At 40.7% G+C, this 19,966-nt stretch overlaps 1 protein-coding gene across 1 annotated transcript; it reads left to right on the forward strand.

The window, feature by feature from the left end:
* Positions 1-400: 400 nt before the first annotated feature.
* LOC147616706 (pyruvate kinase isozyme A, chloroplastic-like) lies at positions 401-5,427 on the forward strand. Its single transcript, XM_086777781.1, has 7 exons — positions 401-1,637; positions 1,750-1,840; positions 1,943-2,136; positions 3,227-3,348; positions 4,103-4,346; positions 4,446-4,680; positions 4,804-5,427. The coding sequence occupies exons 1-7, from the start codon at positions 948-950 to the stop codon at positions 5,127-5,129; spliced, it is 1,902 nt and encodes a 633-aa protein (XP_086633907.1). The 5' UTR covers positions 401-947; the 3' UTR covers positions 5,130-5,427.
* The last annotated feature ends 14,539 nt before the right edge of the window (positions 5,428-19,966 follow it).

Below are 19,966 nucleotides of genomic sequence, written 5' to 3' on the forward strand. Positions count from 1 at the left end.
AGTCAGTCCTTTGTAAAAGGTTACAGCCAAGGGATTAGATTTTTTCTTTGAACGACACACACGAGAGTGGAGTGGTCGGGAGTGCACCAACAAGGAATAAAAATTCAACAAATAATTAGCAATATAAGGGGGGGGGGGTTGTCTTGGTTTAGGGTATGTGCTCTCTTACTAGCACACCTACTCCATGGAAAAACCCACCTACCTTCAACAAATCATTAGCAACATGTGTGTGTGTCTTTGTTCATGGTACACCTAACCCATGGAACCCCCCCGTTGTGGATGACCCAAGTGACGTGGCAGTTCAGGAACTCCTACGTGGAAAGAGATTGGATAACTAACACAAACTTTGGCGCCAACGGCTCAAACTGGTTTAATAAGTTGCATGTCACGACTCCATTGTCTACCTACACATTCTTCTCTCTGTGTGTGTGTGTGTGTGTGTGTGTTTTTGCGACCCTCGTTGAAATACACGACAGTGTGTAGGGCTACACGCCTCCACAACAAAAACAGTGTGTCCCTCTTGTTTTCCATCATCGTAGGGCTCGCCCCTGACCGTGTCTTTTTCTCCTTCATCAAGCCTTTGAGCTACCCCTTCATCATCGCACAAGTTTCCCCCATCCTTTCTTCTTACATTTCCTTCTCCCTACAACCCCCTCTCTGCTCTCCTCATGCCTCCATAATCTTTCAAGTTCCCACTTCAGCGCTCTCTGCATGCTTATTATCCGCAGGTTTTTTGTGGCAGCTTAGATTCTCTTTCTAGTTGGGCATTTGGAGGCAGCTAAAACAGCTTCACTTGTGACTCTGGGTACTGTTTTTCTTCTCTTTTTGGGTATCACACTTCTTAACTAGGTTAGGTTTATAGCTCTTGCAAATAACATCAATTAGGCTTATCGTCAGTCATATTAGGCTTCTATCTCAGTCTCTAGGGGTCTAGATCTTTTTCAGATATGATGGCGCAAGCTCTGCCAACTGCCCACATGAGCGCCCATCTTGACTGCCCAACATGCCGAACAAGCGCCCATCTCAACACCAAGGGTGCAAACCACCATGTCCTGATTCCTGTAAGGAATTATTGCATTACCAACAGAATGTTTTTTAGCAGTGAAAATGGGTCTTCACCCATCAACTACCATCGGCAAAGAAATGGGCCATCACCCACCAAATTTTGGCAAGTTCCCTGTCTTGCAGAGTACAGGGACGGCATGCAGAGTGATGGGGCCACCATAGTCACAGAAGATCCAGAAGCTTCTAGTCTAAATGGGTTCCCACAGCAGCAAGTAAACAAGGAGACTGTTATAGTAGAAGAGAGGCCCGTGCCAAGCCTTCTTGAAGTGGACACAGTCACAGAGGCAGAGCTAAAGGAGAATGGGTTCAGGAGCACCAGAAGAACCAAGCTGGTGTGCACCATTGGGCCTGCTTGCTGCTCCCCTGAGCAGCTCGAGGCCATGGCCATGGGGGGTATGAATGTGGCCAGGATCAACATGTGCCATGGCACCAAAGAGTGGCATGCCCAAGTTATCCGACGTGTAAGAAGGCTCAATGCCGAGAAAGGGTACAGTGTTGCCGTCATGATGGACACAGAAGGCAGTGAAATCCATATGGGTGACTTGGGAGGAGCTACTGCAGTCAAAACAGAGGTACCTTATGAATTTTAGATCCTCCAAATTTTTTAATATTTGTATTTGTAAATATGTAATGTTACCAAAGATATTTATTCTTGGTTATGTGAATCATATCTTTTGTCTGCAGGATGGAGAAGTTTGGGTCTTCACTGTGCGAAAGTTTGAGGGGCCGCTCCCTCTTCGGACTGTCCAAGTTAATTATGAAGGATTTACTGAAGGTAATAGACGTGACGTTTGTGAAATGTCTTCAAGAAACCTATCTTGTTTGATGCCTTTATACACTGGAAAGCCTGTACTTAGAAAATTGATGTTGCCAATAGATGTAATGATTGGAGATGAGCTAGTGGTGGATGGTGGTATGGTGAGATTTGAGGTGGTGGAAAAGGTTGGGCCTGATGTCCATTGTAAATGCATTGACCCTGGGCTGCTTTTACCTCGGGCAAATTTGACATTTTGGAGAGCTGGGCATGTGGTTCGTGAAGGCAATTCTATGCTCCCCACTATCTCATCAAAGGTAGATTACTTGCGTTGATATTATCCTTTTTTTTTTTCTGGATATTGATCTTTTGCAAAGTTTGAACATTGAGAGACTTGCTATTAGTGTTGACAACAAGCAAAGGAGACTCTCATGGAACACAAAACAACACTTGTATCACTGGATAAGAAAACATGCCTAAATGGTTACAAGCTTTGCTTCACCTCTCCTCAGCCCATAGAGGGATCTCTAGGCACTCTTGCGTACATATATGATGAACCATTCTAAGAAGCATTGATTTGGCAACACGGTGGCCTCAGTGCCCCTAACAAGGACACAAAACACTGTATATGGTCCCCCTCAAGTCATGGAGCAGTGAACAACATATGACCTTAGGATTTTTAAAACAAGCTTGTTCTACCAGCATCCAAAACACACCCTGTCCGCTCTGGTGGCATTTGTTAGAGGGTTGGTCTCTTACCCTCCACAAACACTATATTTGACCAAAAAAGCTGTACAAAAGGCCTCCATCTTTGCCATCTTTGGCATGCCATCTTGGTAGAACAAGCTTGTAAAACAAAGTTAATCTTTGAGCATCCATAACACACCCCATCTGGTCATTTGGAAGTGTGCTTAATAGGGAGGTTCCCTTGTCTCTAAGAGTACTATTTGGTAGAGGGTTGCTCTCTTACCCTCCACAAACACCATATATAACCAAAAAAGCTCTACAAAAGGCCTCCATCTTTGCCATCCTTGGCATGCCATCTTGGTAGAACAAGCTTGTAAAACAAATTTATTCTATGAGCATCCATAACACACCCCGTCTGGTCATTTGAAAGTGTGCTTAATAGGGAGGTTCCCTTGTCTCTAAGAGTACCATGTGCCTCTTACCAAGCGTTTTGTATGGTGTGATGTGCATTGCATATGTTGAATCTATGATGTTTAATGTCTTTAATGTCACTGCTTCTCATTGTTTTAAGGACTCTTGTACAGCTGAGGTTGATTGCATCCCTTTTTTTTTCAGATAAAAAACTGTATGCTGTAGTCCCACTACTTTATGATTCTTTTCATGTTTTTGTAGAGAAAGTTCTTCATTCATGCAAGGAAGTGTTTTTTGCCTGTGTTTCAGGATTGGATCGACATTGATTTTGGAATAGCCGAGAGTGTGGACTTTATTGCCATTTCGTTCGTGAAAACGGCAGATGTGATCAAGCATCTCAAAAGCTATATAGCAGCAAGATCACCTCAAAGGTAAAGCTGTTTATTCCCATAATCTAACGCTAATGCTTTGCGGAAGCACGTTGATTGAGGCATGCTTAATTTGCTACTTTGTGGCACTTAACTTTAGTGAACAAAGAGAGGCCATTTGGGTCCCAGTTAACCCACTTAAGGGTCCCCACCTTGTAGTGTATTTGCTTGTATTGTTAGATGTGTAACGAGGTCCCCACCTTGCAGTGTATTTGCTTGTATTGTTAGATATGTAACGAGGTACAATGATTGGGTCAATGATGATCCCTCAAGTGTGTACTGACCTGTGGGGACTGAGCGAGGGCTGAGATCCAGGCTGAACTGGAGGCGTGACGATTCTGACCCAGGCTCACAAGTGGGCTGCCTTCTCCTTGCCGGTTAGGGACTTCTGCTGGTGATCTATATGGCCATGTGGAATGTGTGTGTGCGTGTGCATATACGTATGTACGTGCGAGCGCACGTGTGTGCGTGTGACATGTGTAGGAATGGCACAACAGGCTTGGGAAAGAAACCTTACAGCTGCACACTAGAAAGCCACAAATGCATCTTCTTGGGATACAACACGGTGTTGAAAGGATATCGGTTAGATGACACACAATACACGCATGTGTGCTCATGCACACACGTGATTTGAGAGGTTGAGCTTTCATTACTTGGTTGGTTGACTTAGGCATGTTTAGTAGGGCAGGGCAGTCAGACTGTACTTTACTTTCAAATTCGAGTGCAGTTTTAATTGGTCTGACATCTCTCCTTGCAGGTCAGTTGGGGTTCTTGCAAAAATAGAGAGCTGCGAATCTTTGAAAAATCTTAAGGATATTATACTTGTATCGGATGGAGCAATGGTTGCGAGAGGCGATCTTGGTGCCCAGATCCCTTTTGAACAGGTTCCTTCTGTTCAGCAGGAAGTTGTCCATCTTTGCAGGCAGTTGAACAAGCCGGTAATCGTTGCATCTCAGCTGCTGGAGTCAATGATCGAGTACCCAACACCTACACGAGCGGAGGTGTGGGTCCATCTACTCCTGCGAATTTCAATGGTGTTTCCCCTGTCTTGCCTTCTGGAAACTTTCTCAGGACTTTTCCTTGCTTGTATTTTGTTGCAGGTAGCAGATGTTTCTGAGATGGTGCGGCAGAGGGTGGATGCTTTAATGCTGTCTGGGGAGTCTGCAATGGGGCAGTTTCCAGAGAAAGCCCTGAGTGTTCTACGAACCGTGAGTCTACGCATCGAGGAGTGGTGCAGAGAAGAAAAGCTTCATGAGTCTGCGAGCTTGCAACAGCTCGTGGCTACTCTTCCTGACCAGATATCCGAACAGATCTGTAATGCAGGAGCTTTGATGGGTGAGTAGCCTTCTTTCACAATTAGCTTTCTCATTTGACTTTGCATAATGCATGCACAGTCAAAAAAGGCTGTTTTTCTTTCAGCTGATGGTTGTCTTGCTTTTCTCCTATGACTTCATGCAGCAAACAAGCTTGAGGCAGATGCCATCTTTGTGTACACCAAGGGTGGCTACATGGCATCACTCCTATCTCGAAACCGGCCAGACTGTCCTATTTTTGCATTCACGGACTGCAAAGATGTCCGGATAAATTTGAACCTTCGCTGGGGTCTTATCCCCTTCAGTCTCAATTTCTCAGAAGACATGGAAGTCAACCTTCGGCGCACGTTCTCTTTGTTAAAGGCTCGAGGCATGGTTAAAGCAGGCGACTTGATCATCGCGGTCTCCGACATTGCCCCCTCCAGTCAATCAAACATGCTTCAGTCGATACAAGTCCGGAGAATCCCATGAGGTGGTGGATGCCATACTAGAAGTTAGACCTGATTATGGAGGGGGGGAAATGTTGGGCCTAAGACAGCTTCAAAGGTTAAGCTGTCTCAGGCCAAGTAATGCTTGCTCCTCTGCTAGAGGGTCGGGAAGCTTGAAAGAAAGATGGCTGGCTGCTGCTCCTTTCAGTTCAGATATATTTGCTAGTGTGAGTCTTTTGCAAAGGTTTTCTCCTTCACGCATTGCCCACTGGGATTAATGTGATTTTAAGTTTTTTTTTTTTTTTGGGTACTACATTTTAAGTTGAATTGTCTTGATTACTCATCTTTGTATCCCTTTTTGATTTCTGTTTCCATAGTAAAAATTAATTGCATTGGGAAGTTTAGAGTATCCCCAAAAGCTCACGTTTCACTCCAAGTGAAAATCCTGCTAGTTGGTTGTGCTTGTCAATCTTGAGTGTGTACTTTAGACTAGAGCTCTACAAAATTCAAGAACTGAATTTTTAAATTCAGTATCCACAAAAATTGTAATAGTGTGAGCTGTGGCACGTGGATATACCACACATGATAGACTTACCAAGCATATCATTGACATACCATGCATTTCACATAAGATGTACCACATAGACGAGGAGCTACATAAGTGCTGCTGCTCATGATGTACCTCATAGATGATGAACATACATAAGTGCTGCTGCTTATGTGTAACAACCATGATGTACCACATAGATGATGAACATACATAAGTGCTGCTGCTTGTGTGTAACAACCATGATGACATAGATGATGATACGATGGTAAATAAGCATTTCGCATAAGATGTACCTCATAGATGATGAACATAAATAAGTGCTGCTCCTCGTGTAACAACCATGATGACATAAATGATGATATGATGCTAAACGATGATGTGATGATGATGATGATAATTACCGAAGCTGAGGATGATGATACGATGGTAAATAAGCGTTTCACATAAGATGTACCACATAGATGATGAACATAAATAAGTGCTGCTCCTCGTGTGTAACAACCATGATGACATAAATGATGATGTGATAATGATGATTGCCAATGATAATGAGGAAAATGACAAAAATGAGGACATTGGTAATTTTGATAAATGATACCCTCTAGTTCTCCCAACTTCTTTGTTGATGTTCTCTCCTACTCTTTATCCTTCTCTATTGGTGCGCCTCCTGCTCTTAGTCCATTGATGTTGTGAGTCATGACTATTGCCAAACTTGTAGGTTGCAACTCTGTAGGGTTACAAAGGAGAGCTTCGATGAAGGCATGGTAATGCTATGGACCCATGTAAGATGATATAACTAATTACTAACAAATGCCCAAAAGCCTCCACAAACTTTTCCATGGATAACAACTCTTGTAGGTGGCACCATTGGTTACATCAAGGGTTGTATAAAGGGGAAGCTAGCCAGATATCAATATCGTGTGTGATGTTTGTAGACCTCCTATCCTATGTAGAATACCTTTTTACTACATGGTCAACATAAGTAGTATGTGCGAAAAAAAGGGAGTGAGAAGTGCGATGCCTTTTTTTTTTTGGCCTTAATTATGGTCTATATAGAATGCCTTCCTACTTATGAAACATCATGTGGCATGGCCCATGTAGGTGGTACGATGGTACGTACATGGGAAAAAAGGAGCTCTAAAATTGTAGGATGTCTTGCTCTTCTCACAAGTATTTTTTTAAAAATATTCATTACTAGGGAATTGTTACTATTCCTATTCATAGTGTACAACATGGGCAAAAAATAGGCTTGTGTGAAGCAAAAGATATCTCATACTTCTCAAAGCCCCTTTCTTGCTGACATCATGGCCTCACCACCCAACTCCAACCCCAATTCCCCTTCCCTTTGTTTTCACTAAGTCACAAAAATGAGAAAGCTTTTGTCATTGTTAGGAGTACCATTCTAGAATTCTTTTCCTAACATTAAAAATCAAACTGTTTTTTCACGGCGTGAATATCTTGAGAAATTATTCAAGACAAGCCCAATATATCTAGACCATTTTTTTGGGGAAAAACTTTAAGACTTTATTACAAAAATTTTCAATGAATATTTTTAATTTAGATTATAAGGCTTGTCTCACACTAATATCATAACTGGCTCTCAGCCTCTCAAATCAAAAGTTATGATAACTTTTGCAAAGAGCTGCTTTTTATGACTTATGAAGAAAGAAAAGGGTGGGGATTGAAAGAAGAGAAGACCATTGCGATAGCATCATGGCCTCACTATCCAAACCTAGCTTTCCTCTATCTCTCTTTTTTAAATAAGTTCCAAACTATAATATTGAGTATAACTATTGATTCGAGGGAAAAAAAATGATGAGCCATTCTCACCGTTGTGACACTCAAGATGAGCTATGTATATCTAGATTTGTGGTTTCGACCTTTAGATCAAATGTTATGCTTAGTCTTTTGATGGATATTTTTTTGTGACTTCTGAAAGAAAAGGAGGAGAGTGGGAAAGGAGACCATGTGTTAACCCTTTTTGGCATTAGTACCTGCTGTGCTGCGACCAATATTCTATATCAAAGAGCAAAGAAATACATACCAAAAGGATGTATAATCAAGCTATGAAGCAACGTGTTGAAATTTGCGCATAATGATGAGCTATGGTGGATCATACACTAGAATCAACATCATTAACAAAGTGATTAGCAAATGATTAAGACGTAATTAGTGAATAATTAGCAAATAGATTAATGTAGGCATGGATACTCAAAAACCAGCAAATTCTCATTAGGGCTATGCCTCAATTTATAGAGTTTACATCAAGCATCAAATCCCATTGATTTCTCCATGATTTACTCCCAGAATATCTCCACCTTTTGCCTGATTCTCTCCACCTCTTCTCTTTTCCCAGAATATCTCCCAGAATATCTCCACACTCCTAAATTCCCTCATGCTACCCATTATTCTCTCCCAGTAGATTCTCCTAACCTTTTCACAGGTTCTTTCACAATTACATCTCCTCTTTTACAGCCTCTATCCAAGAGCTTCTTCCCACACACACCCTATTCACTTGTATATTTCAACACCTCCCCTCAAGTGAATAATCCTAGTACACCTAGACCCTATACCAAGTTTGCCTCCCCTTACTTGGTAGTCCGCGACCAGTGTCTACTCCTCCCCTCAAGTTATCTCAGCACACCTGGACCCTGTATCAAGTTTCTTTCTTACTTGACAGTCCGCGACCAGTGCCTCAAGTCCCTAAACTCCATAGTCCTTGACACTCTCTCTCTCTATGTGTCCAAGGCTACTATAAGTGCCCGCGACCTTGACTAAAGTGCTCACACATACATCTACCACGTGGCCTACATCATCGGTGGCTCAGAGGTGGTTTTACTTTATTGGGGCAGGTTACATTGGGTTGTGGGGTCTCTCTCTCTCTCTCTCTCAGAGATTTTCACATGGCTCCTTACTCTTTGGAGCCTCACATCTTCTCTTGTCTTCAGTCTTCTTCTCGTGGCAGCATCTCTCCATGCGTCCGTCTCTTCTTTCAGTCTTCTCGGGGCAGCTTCTCTTCTCGGGGCAGCTTCTCTTCTTGTGGCAGCTTCTCTTCTCGTGTCCATGTCTTCCTTCAGGTCTTCTTCTCGGTGTGGATCCTCTTCTTGGGAAGAGATATTCTTCTTCTTTCATGGCTGGGGCCATGAGCTCATCCGTCAGGTCATTTTGCTCCATGTGAGCAACATGTTTCAATGTTTTGCTGACAGTTCCTTTGGGCTTTTTATGTTTATTTTGTATCATTATGCAATGCAAACCCAAATTTATGCGGGAGGTCTTACCTCTTGCCTTAATCTGGACAAGGGCAGTGTCTGTTCCCATTTTTACACTGATAAAATGTGCCCAATACATAATGCGTATAGCATTCATTCTCATGCACATTCCAAATGCAACTCTGGCTGTGAATTTTATAGGCATTAACCAAGGGTTAAATGCAAAATGATGATTTTCACAATTTTATCAGCACAATTTTACCAGAAATTACACTGAATCAAGGGTAACCAATTTGTACGGGATGGTTGGAGTATCAAACCAACTCCGATTTGAAATCTGAAGTTATAGGGATCTGTATCAGATACCTAATGGTTAATTTGAACCCTCAATTGCACCAAAGTACAGTGATTAGCACTGATTAATCACTGATTAGCAAATTAATGCTCTGTTTTGTATGCAGAAAACAGAGTATGCGGGGAGTCCAGATCTGGTGCCTTCCACTTCAAATGAGCTCAAATGCTTTCAAAGGCATCAATAGCAATGAGTCTAGTAGAGGATTAAGCCAAGAAACACAAGATTTGACCAAATAATGAAAGCTTAATCTCTGTTTTACCAAAGTCACCTGCAGATTTGATGAAGAGCTTGGATCTCTCTGTAGACTTGATGAAATTGATTTCTGTCTTCACTAGCTTGTAGAGCATGCTTGATTACCCCTTGGGCTAGGAGGAATTGAAGCAATTTGACTGGAGCAAGGAGTAATGTCAAAAATAGCTCAGAAAAACGGCGCCCAGCAAAACAGCGATTTCTCCCTCATCGCTTGACGGTTTACGCTTTTGTTTGGATAGGATTGAAGAGCTTTGAAGTGGCTACCATATGCTAGAAGGGCTTGCCCTAATTTTGAGTGTGCTAGATGCTAGAGACCCTCCACTGGCTGGGGGTGAAGGGGAAGATGAAAAACTCACTAAAAACTGATTTTTTTGCTAATTACCTACTAATCCTGATTAATTCACTAATGGGCTCATAAATCTGGTTGATTCTAGGCATGGCTCTGATACCATGTTGAAATTTGAGCATAATGATGAGCTATGGTGGATCATACACTAGAATCAACATCATTAACAAAGTGATTAGCAAATGATTAAGACGTAATTAGTGAATAATTAGCAAATAGATTAATGTAGGCATGGATACTCAAAAACCAGCAAATTCTCATTAGGGCTATGCCTCAATTTATAGAGTTTACATCAAGCATCAAATCCCATTGATTTCTCCATGATTTACTCCCAGAATATCTCCACCTTTTGCCTGATTCTCTCCACCTCTTCTCTTTTCCCTGAATATCTCCCAGAATATCTTCACACTCCTAAATTCCCTCATGCTACCCATTATTCTCTCCCAGTAGATTCTCCTAACCTTTTCACAGGTTCTTTCACAATTACATCTCCTCTTTTACAGCCTCTATCCAAGAGCTTGTTCCCACACACACCCTATTCACTTGTATATTTCAACACCCAAGCTCCCACACACACCCTATTCACTTGTATATTTCAACACAACGGTGTCCAAATCTATAACTTGGACAGGAGCCCATAATTGTCTGACAGAATACTTAAGGCGATATTTTTTCTAAGAGCGTCTATGATCTAAAGCCTATACATTTTTGGTGCGGTAATCTCTTGCCTTTTTTCTTCGCTTTTCTCTAGATCACTTTACCCACCACTGCCTATACTCTTGAGTAGCGGATTTCCATGAAACAGAAGTGGTTTTTATAGAGCTTTGGTGTGCTTTTGCTCTATTTTTTTGTGTGTTGCCAAACCCAACGGTAGCTATTATTTTAGGCAAAATTGGTCAAAGCCAAGGATTCATGAGCTTTTAATTAAAATCAAAATAAATCCTTGCTAGATAAATGCTCATAATTATCACATCTTCTAGTCCGGCTAGTCAATGCACAATTTATTTCTTTGATCCATCTGTATTACTCTAGGTCATTATATTAACAACTAAAAATCTACTCCTAATAGCAACCTAAGTACTAATATTCAAGAGTACTTGAGCTAAGGATTCAATCCCATCCAGAAGAACTTGGATCTAGGCTCTCTCGTCTGGGAGAACCTGGATTACCAAATGTTAGCTCGTAGATAACTTGATTTCTCAATATACATTATCTTCTCAGGTTTTGTAAGAAATTTTGACTGAATGTGCTGATTCTATATATTCATCATGGAAAACATGTGTATCATATGGAATGTAATATGAAACACATTATGAATCCATAAATGAGGTGGCAATAGGAGTTCATTTGTCTATTCTCGTATCTCCCTTGTTATCACATATGGACTACAATACCTTTTTGTCAACTTTTTGTGTTTTTTAAATGTTAAGAAACTTCTATTAGGCTAATTTTCTGGTAATAAGAGTTTGTATGCCTATTCTTCTACCTTCCTTGTTCTCACATATGGACCACAATTGTCAACTTTTATATTTTTCTAACGTTAAGAAACTTCTCTTATCCCAAGGAATACCATATCTCCTTCTTGAACACGTCTAGTTGATCTCTTCAAATTTGCATAGCTCTTCTAGTAATTTTGAGCCATCTTCAAATTTTTCTTTGCTTGTATTTCATCTAACATTTGCCTTGCAACCTCAACTTCAATTAGAGGATCTGACCAAGTTAATGGAGTGACACATTCTTGACCGTACAAGAAAGCACCACGGTATTGCCCATACTTAATCAACTTTTAGTAATACCTTCATTACCACCATACAAAGCCTTGCATGGAAAAATTCAAGGCTTTTACCATACAAAGCCTTGAATGGGGACATTCCCATATTTTGATGAAAAGAAGCATTACAAGTAAACTCCACTAAACGAATAAATTCAACCGCTTGTGAGGTCCTTGATGCATATCCTTAATTACTTGATTCACATGATCAATCTGGCCATTCGTCTCAGGATGATAAGCTCTAAATGAGTGCCAGGTGATTTAAATAAAGTGGTCCAAAAGCTAGATGTAAACTTAGAATCTCGGTCTGACTATACGATGGAGAAGACCATACAAAGGTACAATCTCCCTAATGAATTATCTCGCAATATCAATAGTTGTAAAAGTCTTTTTAAAAGGAATGAGATCCACCATAACCATGATTGAGTCATATCCACCTTATACCTTAGAAAGTCAAGTAGCAAAATCCATACTAATGCATTCCCATTTCATTTGTGGTGGCAAATCCAAAAGATTAGAGAGCTCCAGGTAACTAACTCTCTTAAATTGAACCTTTTGACAAACCAAACATTTCTTGACAAAGTCTAAAGCATACTTCTTCACTCTTGGCTAAAAGAAACTTCTTCTCAAAGAAGCATAAGTCTTATGGTAACTTGCATGAGCAGCTAAGGGTCCTTCATGGACTTCTCCAAGAATGCACATCTTTTCAAATTCAATATTGTTAAGCACACATAACCTTTTATTGTAATACAGTTCCCCCATCCGATTTGAGTTGATCATTTCTTTGCATTATCCTTGTAATGATAGGACCAAAATAATGTAGCCCAATCGTGAGCAGAGATCTTCCAAGTGAGCACCCCAAGAAATAAAGTTTTACACAAATCCCCAGCCCCTTTGGATCCTAGACATGCAAACCCTGAGCCCCTTTGGATTCTAAGGATGTAAACGACAATTTATTGCATTGAAGAGGTTAAAACCTTAAAAGGAAACATAGGGTTGTATCTCTTTATTCACACACACACACGTTATTTGCACTCTTGTCTTGCTCTCAACCACTTACCAAGGCCTCGCTCACACACGTTCAATGTTGTTCTCTTGATGGTGAGAAGCAAACCCTCTCTCAAGCCCTCTTCAAGGGCTGTCTCCCCTCACTGAACCACGCACGATCTCGCTCTCCTCAAGCACGCTTGCTTTCACTGGAGCTATCTAGATCTCCCGGAACTTGCAGGCACACCCGGTTCTCTCAAATGGGAAAATTAAGCGAGAAGATTCCATGGCAGCAAAAGTTGCAAGGATCCTGTATCTGAGGATAGGATTGTGCAGGAGACAAGAGACAATCCTTGTAACAAGGGAGGTGAGGGTTGATGATCATCAGTTTAAGCTCCTCCGGCCCAGGCTTCCATGTCGTTGCTACACTGGCGCCCACATAGCTCTGCTTCCTACTGCCCAGACATCTTTAGCTATCGTGCCACACGGCTGATGAACCTTTTGAGGCGAAGAGAAGCCATCATTGCTTCTAGTCAAGCGGCTGAACAACACGTCGAAGCCATAGTCGCACGTCGCCGCCCACTGGCGAGGAGGAGGGAGGAGGCAGGAGAGGTTCTACCGCGCGCAGGAGGAAGAAAAGGAGGGAGGGGCGAAGTCGGGGTGGGGACAATGCGGGTGAAGATGGGACCGACTGGCACAGGAGGCACACGTGGCTAGAGAAGGCATGGAGCGGGATGTGGGGAAGTGCAGGTCTTGGCGCAGGTTGCGTTAATATATATATATATATATAGAGAGAGAGAGAGAGAGAGAGAGAGAGAGAGATGCATAAACTAAATTAAAAAATACATAAACAAATAAAAAGTAAAAAACAAAAGAAAAAATAAAAGAAGAAAAAAGAGAAAAAGTTTAAAAGAACAAGGGGGCATCTTTTTTTGGAAAAGGGAGCATTCTTTTGGAAAAGGGAGCATTTTTTTTGGAGACATATATATATATATATATATATATATATATATATATATAAAGTAAAGAAAAGAGGGTTTTTTTTGAAATAGAATAAAAAAGTTAAAAAAAGAATGAAAGAAAAAGAGAAAAAAATAAAAAAGGAACAAGAGGCATCTTTTTTTAGATAGTTAGATAGATAGATATATATCTAAATACATATACATATGTATGTATATATTATCGAATGAAAAATTAAAAAAGCAAACAAGGGATCTCTCCCTCTCTTCTTCTTAAAATAAATTTAATTAGAAAAGTAAAAAGCAAAGGAGGGGGGATTTTTTAAAAGTTTTATATACACGTGTGTGTGTGTGCGCGTAGATATATATATATATATATTATATATATATATATATATATACATGTATGTACATATATACATATATACATATATACATATATACATATATATATATATATATATATATATACAGTCCACAATGCCCAAAAAGTAGTCCACACGAACGAATACCCAAAAGGTGGTATATCGTTGTGGAATCTAAGCGAAAAGCCAAAATGTCTTCCCAAATTAAGCTCCCGAGAATCACGTGTGAAGATGCCCTGACAGTCTGCTGTCTAGGAGGACACCAATACCATAACAAATGGGGCATTGTCTCATCGCATAGCATGCAATGGTGACATCTTGCCCACAATGATGTGCCTCTTTTCCAAGAATATTTCTACAGGCAGAACTCCCACAATAATGCATCTCCAAAGGAACAGTCTTTCTTTTAGTGGCAAACTATTTTTCCATATGCTCCTCAAACAACCACCCCACCATCTATCTGTTTTGTGCATTGTCCAAACAAAAAGCATGATCCCCGATCCAAGGAGGAGCAACCAGTTTGATATAGACCCTTTTAGATGTTAGTTCATGTAACCTTGTAGCTTCTGGTGGAAGCAACCCACCATACCATCAAATGCTCCTCATGATTCAACGGAGGCATTGGTTGAAGAGGATGTAAGAGGGTGCGTATGGGATGCCATAGAGGCATGTAGTGCATGCCTAACCCATATCTCCGGTGTGCTGATGGGAAGGATATAACATAGCCTTCATCATTAACCACATTCGCACGAAACGTACACCCTTTTGTGATAGGAAGAAAGATTTCCGTGGCTTAAGAAGGCCTAACAGAGCACGAAACAGCCTACTCCAATGTATGCTTTCCAGCCGCATGGTGTTTCCAACCTCGGGTGGTCTTCCATGCCATTCTAGTTTCTCTGTCAGTAATTTCCAGTGCTGCATGAGTAGCCTAGAGTTGTAGGGGCATCCATAAATTTTCCCTCTAAAGTGACTGAAAACCACATCCCAGTAATCTGTGGTCCATGCACCGAATGTGGCGGACTACAAAGTGGTGCACATGGTTGCTAACATCAGTGCCCATGGTTGACCCGCAAAATCACTGAGAAAAGTGGCTTTCCTCGCAATAACATGAGTACGAAGGCCGATATTTTTGACGCCCCCATGATTTCTTGGCGTACATAGCTTGTCCGTTTTGGCAGCAATCTGAGGCCTTTAGTATTATGCTTAGTTTTTCAAAATATTTCTAGTATAGGAGACATGTACTCATCGAAGTGCTTCTTTGGCCAAGCAAGCAAGGGCAAGAAGAATTGTATCTATGCCATGAAAATGGACTACACAACACACAGTCTAACATGTAAAGGCCATGTGGTCAACTTCAAGTACTTCAATTTAGCATTTATTCTTTGCAGAACCCAATGAACAACGTGTGCCATGCAAGTGGGTAACCCAAATGTCTAACCAGTTGATTAGGAGGAACAAGATCCCCTGGCCCCAAGACACTGCGCCAAACTTGTGGCTTGAGAGGGATAAGCTTGGATTTACTTAAATTAATTCGCAGTCCTGCAGTTGTACCAAACATATCCAAGGCATCCATTACAACTTGAAGATCATGAGTGGCATGAAGAAGGAATCATTTGCATAAAGCCTGTGCGACAAAATGCTTGCCAGATGGCAATTGAAGACCACGAAGTGCACCTTGCTAAGTAAGATGATCCGTGTGTAGAAGCAAAGGATAAGTTGCTATGGCATATAAAAAGGCACTCAAAGGTCATCCTTGTTGCACACTGACTTACCCAAAGACCAAAGTCAGAGAGTTCATCGTCAAGAATACATGACGCCTTACTGCCGTGATACAACCAAAACACAAGATTGGACATCTTAGTTCGGAACCCCATCTTACACATGGTCTCCGCAATAAAGTCCCATTGCACTGTGTCAAAGGCCTTCTCAATAAAATAAGCATGTCTTGTTATCTGTTATATGTCTACGTCGGACAAAACCATATTCCGCCTTGTGCAAGCCTGCATAAAGTACCCCATTTACCCTATTGACCAACATTTTGTGACCAATTTGTATATGACGGGCATTAGGGTTATTGGCTGCCAATCAGTGAAGGTCTCACATAGGCTCTTTTTTGAGAGAAGTTTTACAAGCCCTTCTTTCCATGACTTGGGCATTTCCCATCATTAATCATGAAAAGGTAGCCATGTTTGAGGTCATCCCAGAAGAAGAATTTCATAGTTAAACCATCCCAATTCGGAGATTTCCAAGTGCCTAATTGTTTTATTGCCTCTTGTGATTCTCCCTATGTGAAGCATTGTTCCATCGAGAGTGCCTCTTCCTGTGATACTATGCATGATACATGAGAGAGCAATTGATCCCTGGCTGCTCGAACTTGTGCATTTGTAGGACCTGTAGTATCAAAGACATGCACATAGTGGGACACACATTCATCAGCCAATTGTTATTTGGAACATGTCCAAGCTTGCATTGAGGTCTTGATGTGTTTAATGGTGTCTTTTTGTTGTTCAAAGTGTAAGCTTTTGAACAACAAAAGTGTAAGCTTTTGAAGAAATCCTTGGAAGAGCATCCCTTATCCTTGAATGGCCATTGCCTGGCTTTGACTTGCCATTTTCTAGCTTACGTTTGTCGTTTTCATCAAGAACATGTTTTGCATTGTATAAATCCTCCTCTTTAGACATTGAAAGATTCCTCATGTAAGCAAGCTCCTCCAGAGCCTGACAAGTTTCTTTTGCATCATGGACCCTCTATTTTTCTTCATGCATGTACTAGTGTCCATAGTCTCTAATGATGAGTTGGATCCTCCGAACAAAATGATACCAGGCCACATCCGTACTTTCCAACATTAACCAAGTTATGGAAAATATCATGCGAGAGGTAATGATTAATGTGAATGAGAAGATGAACAATGACAATATAGAGGACGATCATCTAATTGCAGTCCAAAATATAGCCCCATCCACAGTGATACATGGTCAGATAACACTTGTGAGTGATCCATCCAAAGTTTGCATATAAAATCATCACATTGATCTACATGTAATAAGAACCATCAATCTAGGTAAGCTCTATATCGAGAAAAACCAATTTGATAGAAAGTGAAGCCGGACACCCCATGGCACATGTGAGACCCCAAATCAACAGCTTGTAAAGCGTTTAACATTTCATTCCAATGGAACCTCTCAGAAGCTACCATATGCGAATGTCTAGACAAGTTATCCCCTTGTTGAGGGGCATTGTTAAAATCCCCACACAAGAAAGCATTATGTAGCCAAGGGTAGTTACAAATCCCCGCCCATAATGTTGCTCTCTTGGCCGAAGCGGTTGGCGGATAAAGAGCTGCAAACTCATACATCTTAGCATTTATCAGACATTGAACCACCAACCAACGACCATCTGAGTCATTATGCGCTAAGACCGGTTGTAACTAATGTCTAACCAACAAGGCAACTCCTGAATAGGCACCTAGGCCCACATAAAAGATGCCAGAATAAGCAAAGTGACCTACTTGCCTACAAACTCATTCTGATTATGTTCGCAAAGCAAACTATATCTCGTTTCGTCATATTTACATAGCACCAGAAATGCCTCTATTTATTTCCATCACAGAGGCCATTGGCATTGTATGTAATGCATTTAAGAGGGAATACCATGAAAAATATGTATAGGAATTTGGATGACATGGCCTGCTCAGGCATTTGCCATTTGCATGTGTTCCACATTATCATTATGTAATGTATTCTCTTGCATTGCTTCTTCATGTGCCTGCATGAGTGTACACTCTATGTAGCTCCATCATTTGCTCCCACTTCTTGCCCACAATATTATTTTACAAATTTAACGTAGACGTGTGCGAGGAGGAACCATCCAAGGCCCATTATCTTGTTGGAAACGATTGCCTGCACTGCGACACTGGTCTTTTAGGTGTTTGCCAACCATCATTTGACAACTTTTCTTTTCCCTTTTCTTTGCCTTTTTGCACAGCTTGTGAATATGACACATTTGCATTTGCAATACCAATTCTAGGATTAACAACAGCTACCACCATTATCTTACATCAAGGAGTCACGATAGATACACCAAAGGGTCATACATTCAAGATATCAAGCAATAGTGTCCAAAGATACAACTTGGATGGGCGCCCGTAATGGTGTGACGGAGTATTTATGGCAATTCTTGCTTCAAGAGCGTGTGGTAGCAAGATAGGATGAAGTCCTAAGTGATGTACTTCATAGATATACTATTATATGCACATTATGTGTGCATATACTAGGAGGCTAACCCACATTAGGCTTGTGAGCATGGGAGCATGGGAATAAGCTCTAGTGGAGCATGGGTTAGGACTAACCTTAAGGGTTAAGGTTAGGGTCAGGCATCCAAGGGTCACACACGAGAAATGGAGAGTCAAGAGTCACTTGAGGACCCTCCTATATATAATAGGGGCATGGGGCACACTCAAGGGAGACTTCGAGGCTTGGGAGGCCAAGGCTATGTTATCTTGAGGCTCAGGCTATGTTATCTTGAGGCTCAGGCTATGGTCTCTTGATGTTAGCTTGAGGCTAGGTTATGTTATGCTCTCTTGTGTAGAGGATCATAACTACTCACCTACCATTTCACACTATAGCCACATGCTATTGGATTGGAGTTATACCTCTTGATGGTATGGGACATCAAGGTAGAGGTATGATGTATTTCACTTATAATTCATGTGTGCATCCCTTGGGCTCGGGGGTGGTCGGGTGGATGAGTTTATGCCTGATTTATGCATGTTTATGCATAACAATTATCTAGAGAGATCCTAGGGTTTTAAGAGTGGTATCAGAGCAATCTCTAGTTAATTGTTGTTATTTTTTCTTTTTTATTGTAATTTTCGGTAATTTTTTGAAGTAAATTTTAATTTTATTTTGTTGATGATTTGCACGTGGATCGTCGATATGGCAATTGGAACGCGTGTTACTATTATTCAATGGACGAATCGACATTGCGGGGGAATTTCGTGAGTTTAATGCTATTTTTTTCTATTTTTTGTGGATTAAAATAAGCATTAATGGAAAATTTCACAGAAATACCACATATTTTATTGTGGATATTTTTGGTAGAATAGATCCCCTAAATTTCTAGAATTTTAAGAAAATTTTTCCTAATTTTTAAGAAAATTTTTATTTTAAGTATTTTTATGGTTAAAAATATATTTTTAATACATTTTTGTGGGTTTTTTCGCGGGTATGCGATCAAATTTCTACCAATTTTCTGCTGAAATGCAGTAGGGGGTAGCATGTTGATGCATTGAATGCTCTCCCATGTGCGTGGGACCCTCTTCGTCTCTCAATTTCGAATTTTCCTTCTATTTTCCTCTCGCGTGTATAAACACCTCTTAAAAAAACACATTTTTTATTAATGTTAATCATAATTAGGAGTTAATTATGATTAGATTAATTAAAAAATTAATCAAATATTAATCCTCCTCTCTGATTTTTACAGAGAAGGAGGGGGTGGAGAGGTTCCATGGAAATGGAGTGAAGGAGAAAGGAGAGTGGAGAGGGAAGAGAGAGAACCTCCTCTCTCTCAATTCTGCGCACAGGTGGGGGGGGGGGACTGCGCAGTAGCCGCCGGCGAAAAAACGTTGCCCTCCCTAAAAAAATTTCCATAAGCTTTTTAATAAAGCTTATTAAGCTTTGTTTTTTTTATTTTTTTTAAAAATGAGTTTTTTAATTAAAAAAATAAGTTTTTTTAATTTAAAAAAAAGCTTTTGATTTTTTTTAAAAAAAAAGTTTGGAAAAAAGCCTAAAAAATAGAGGAAATTTGACATTTGAGAAAAAAGCCTAAAAAATAGAGGAAATTTGACATTTGAGAAAAAAATCTCTGAAAATTTCTGAAATTTTTTCTCTTTAAAACTTTTGGCTTTTTATCTTCCGAGAAACCTTTTGGCTTTTTGCTTTCCGAAAAATCTATTGACCTTTTGGATTTCGAAAACTTTTGACCTTTCACTTGAGGGCCCTCCTATATAATAGGGGCATGGGGCACACTCAAGGGAGGCTTGGAGGCTTGGGAGACCAAGGCTATGTTACCTTGAAGCTCAGGCTATG

Source organism: Cibotium barometz, chromosome 38 (assembly GCF_041138505.1).
Source record: "Cibotium barometz isolate CiBa-2024 chromosome 38, ASM4113850v1, whole genome shotgun sequence".
NCBI lineage: Eukaryota > Viridiplantae > Streptophyta > Polypodiopsida > Cyatheales > Cibotiaceae > Cibotium > Cibotium barometz.

Bases quoted from the DNA above. Each gene is read 5' to 3' on its own strand.
- LOC147616706 (XM_086777781.1), top strand. From the start codon at position 948: ATGATGGCGCAAGCTCTGCCAACTGCCCACATGAGCGCCCATCTTGAC. The intron at 2,137-3,226 runs GTAGATTACTTG...CCTGTGTTTCAG, and splicing joins TCCCCACTATCTCATCAAAG to GATTGGATCGACATTGATTT. The intron at 4,681-4,803 runs GTGAGTAGCCTT...GACTTCATGCAG, and splicing joins TAATGCAGGAGCTTTGATGG to CAAACAAGCTTGAGGCAGAT.